Raw genomic sequence first — 1,249 nt, 5'->3', positions numbered from 1 at the left:
CGGGTTTCCAGCCGCCGCCCCCCCTGTGTGTGCGCGCGCTGCCCGCGCAGGGAAGTCAGGAAAACTGAGGGGAACAGCTATGACAGTTACTTTTTGAATAATTATAAAGTTTACGTGTGAATTCCGAAGAGAAGAGTCTGCACAACGTAATTGATTAAATATGGCTCATGTTTGCATGTTAACGAGCGCACAAAAAATCAACTCGTAAAACCGTAGTCTGTTTTTTAGAAGTGTTTTTCTCAGGCTTTTCTGTGAAGGCTTTCAGGGTATTTTTTAAATCTTTGTGATCTGCCCTGAGGTGGGAAAACATCCTGAAAGTTTGGGTCTTCAGGCAAATACGTCCCAGTCAAGAGGAGAACCACTTGATGCACGGATTATACGCAGTTACTTAACGAAAGGCTTCAGCTCCAAGGCAGGACACCATCTCCTGCCTAAAGGTAGATACCAGCTGGAATTGTAACAGGGTAAAGCCAGTGCTGACAAATAAATTAAAATCTACATGGTAACTACTGTTTTTAGGATAAAAGAAAATATCATCTGCTTGGTTTAGGGGTTTTTGTTGTGTAGTGTTGTATTGGAGATCTCATTGGGAAAAGATGCATTTCATTGTCTTTATTTGCAGACCAGGTGATGGACACTGGTACAAAATTAATGATTCCACCAAGCAATCAGGTATCAAAACAGTTGTCAGTCAGCAAGCTTATTTACTTATTTACATCCGGTAATAACAAGTACTAAATGTGTTCAGAATATATTAATTTCTGTTACTGGTAATTTTCTTTCTTTCTCTGGAAGCTGAGGAAGATGAAATAAATGTTTCTGAAGGGAGGATCTGGAGTTTTTCAGTAGACAATAGTTTTTTTGCTTAAGGGGATTTTTCTCTTATAATTCATCTTTTAGATGGACTTTTTCAAATGAAAAACGTGTTTTTATTTTGTGCGTTTCCCGGTTACCTCCGAATTGTTTTGAAAATGCGATCACGCGCCTAGGAAGTAAGTGCACAACTCTGAGAACACGTGAGAGGGTAAAGGAAAAAGAAATGGTGAAAAAATAAAGTTACTTTTTGGGAAAACTGACACCTTCCCAATTGCTGCGCCTTCCCTGTGCGGTTTGAACAGGGATTTCCCGCTGCACGAAGCGGCGCCCAGGGCCGAAAATTGACACCCTCGCACTCCCCGCAGCTTTTAGTGTCGGTTTTCCCCCTTCAGGCTCCCGGGCCGCGCTCCGGCCCCGCAGCCTCCGCCTCCCG

At 42.9% G+C, this 1,249-nt stretch overlaps 1 protein-coding gene across 1 annotated transcript in view; it reads left to right on the top strand.

Moving 5' to 3' along the window:
* The window catches only part of USP42 (ubiquitin specific peptidase 42), a 32,690-nt gene that overhangs the window by 24,819 nt on the left and 6,622 nt on the right, over positions 1 to 1,249 (top strand). The window contains exons 17-18 of the mRNA XM_010003324.1: positions 299 to 456; positions 901 to 992. Coding sequence (XP_010001626.1) covers positions 299 to 456; positions 901 to 992 — 250 coding nt within the window. The remainder of the gene's footprint in view (positions 1 to 298; positions 457 to 900; positions 993 to 1,249) is intronic.

The sequence above is a fragment of the Chaetura pelagica genome, unplaced genomic scaffold (genome assembly GCF_000747805.2).
Source record: "Chaetura pelagica isolate M959 unplaced genomic scaffold, ChaPel_1.0 scaffold138, whole genome shotgun sequence".
NCBI lineage: Eukaryota > Metazoa > Chordata > Aves > Apodiformes > Apodidae > Chaetura > Chaetura pelagica.
The sequence above is the reverse complement of the archived record's forward strand: the minus strand, read 5'-3'. Positions and strand labels throughout refer to the sequence as shown.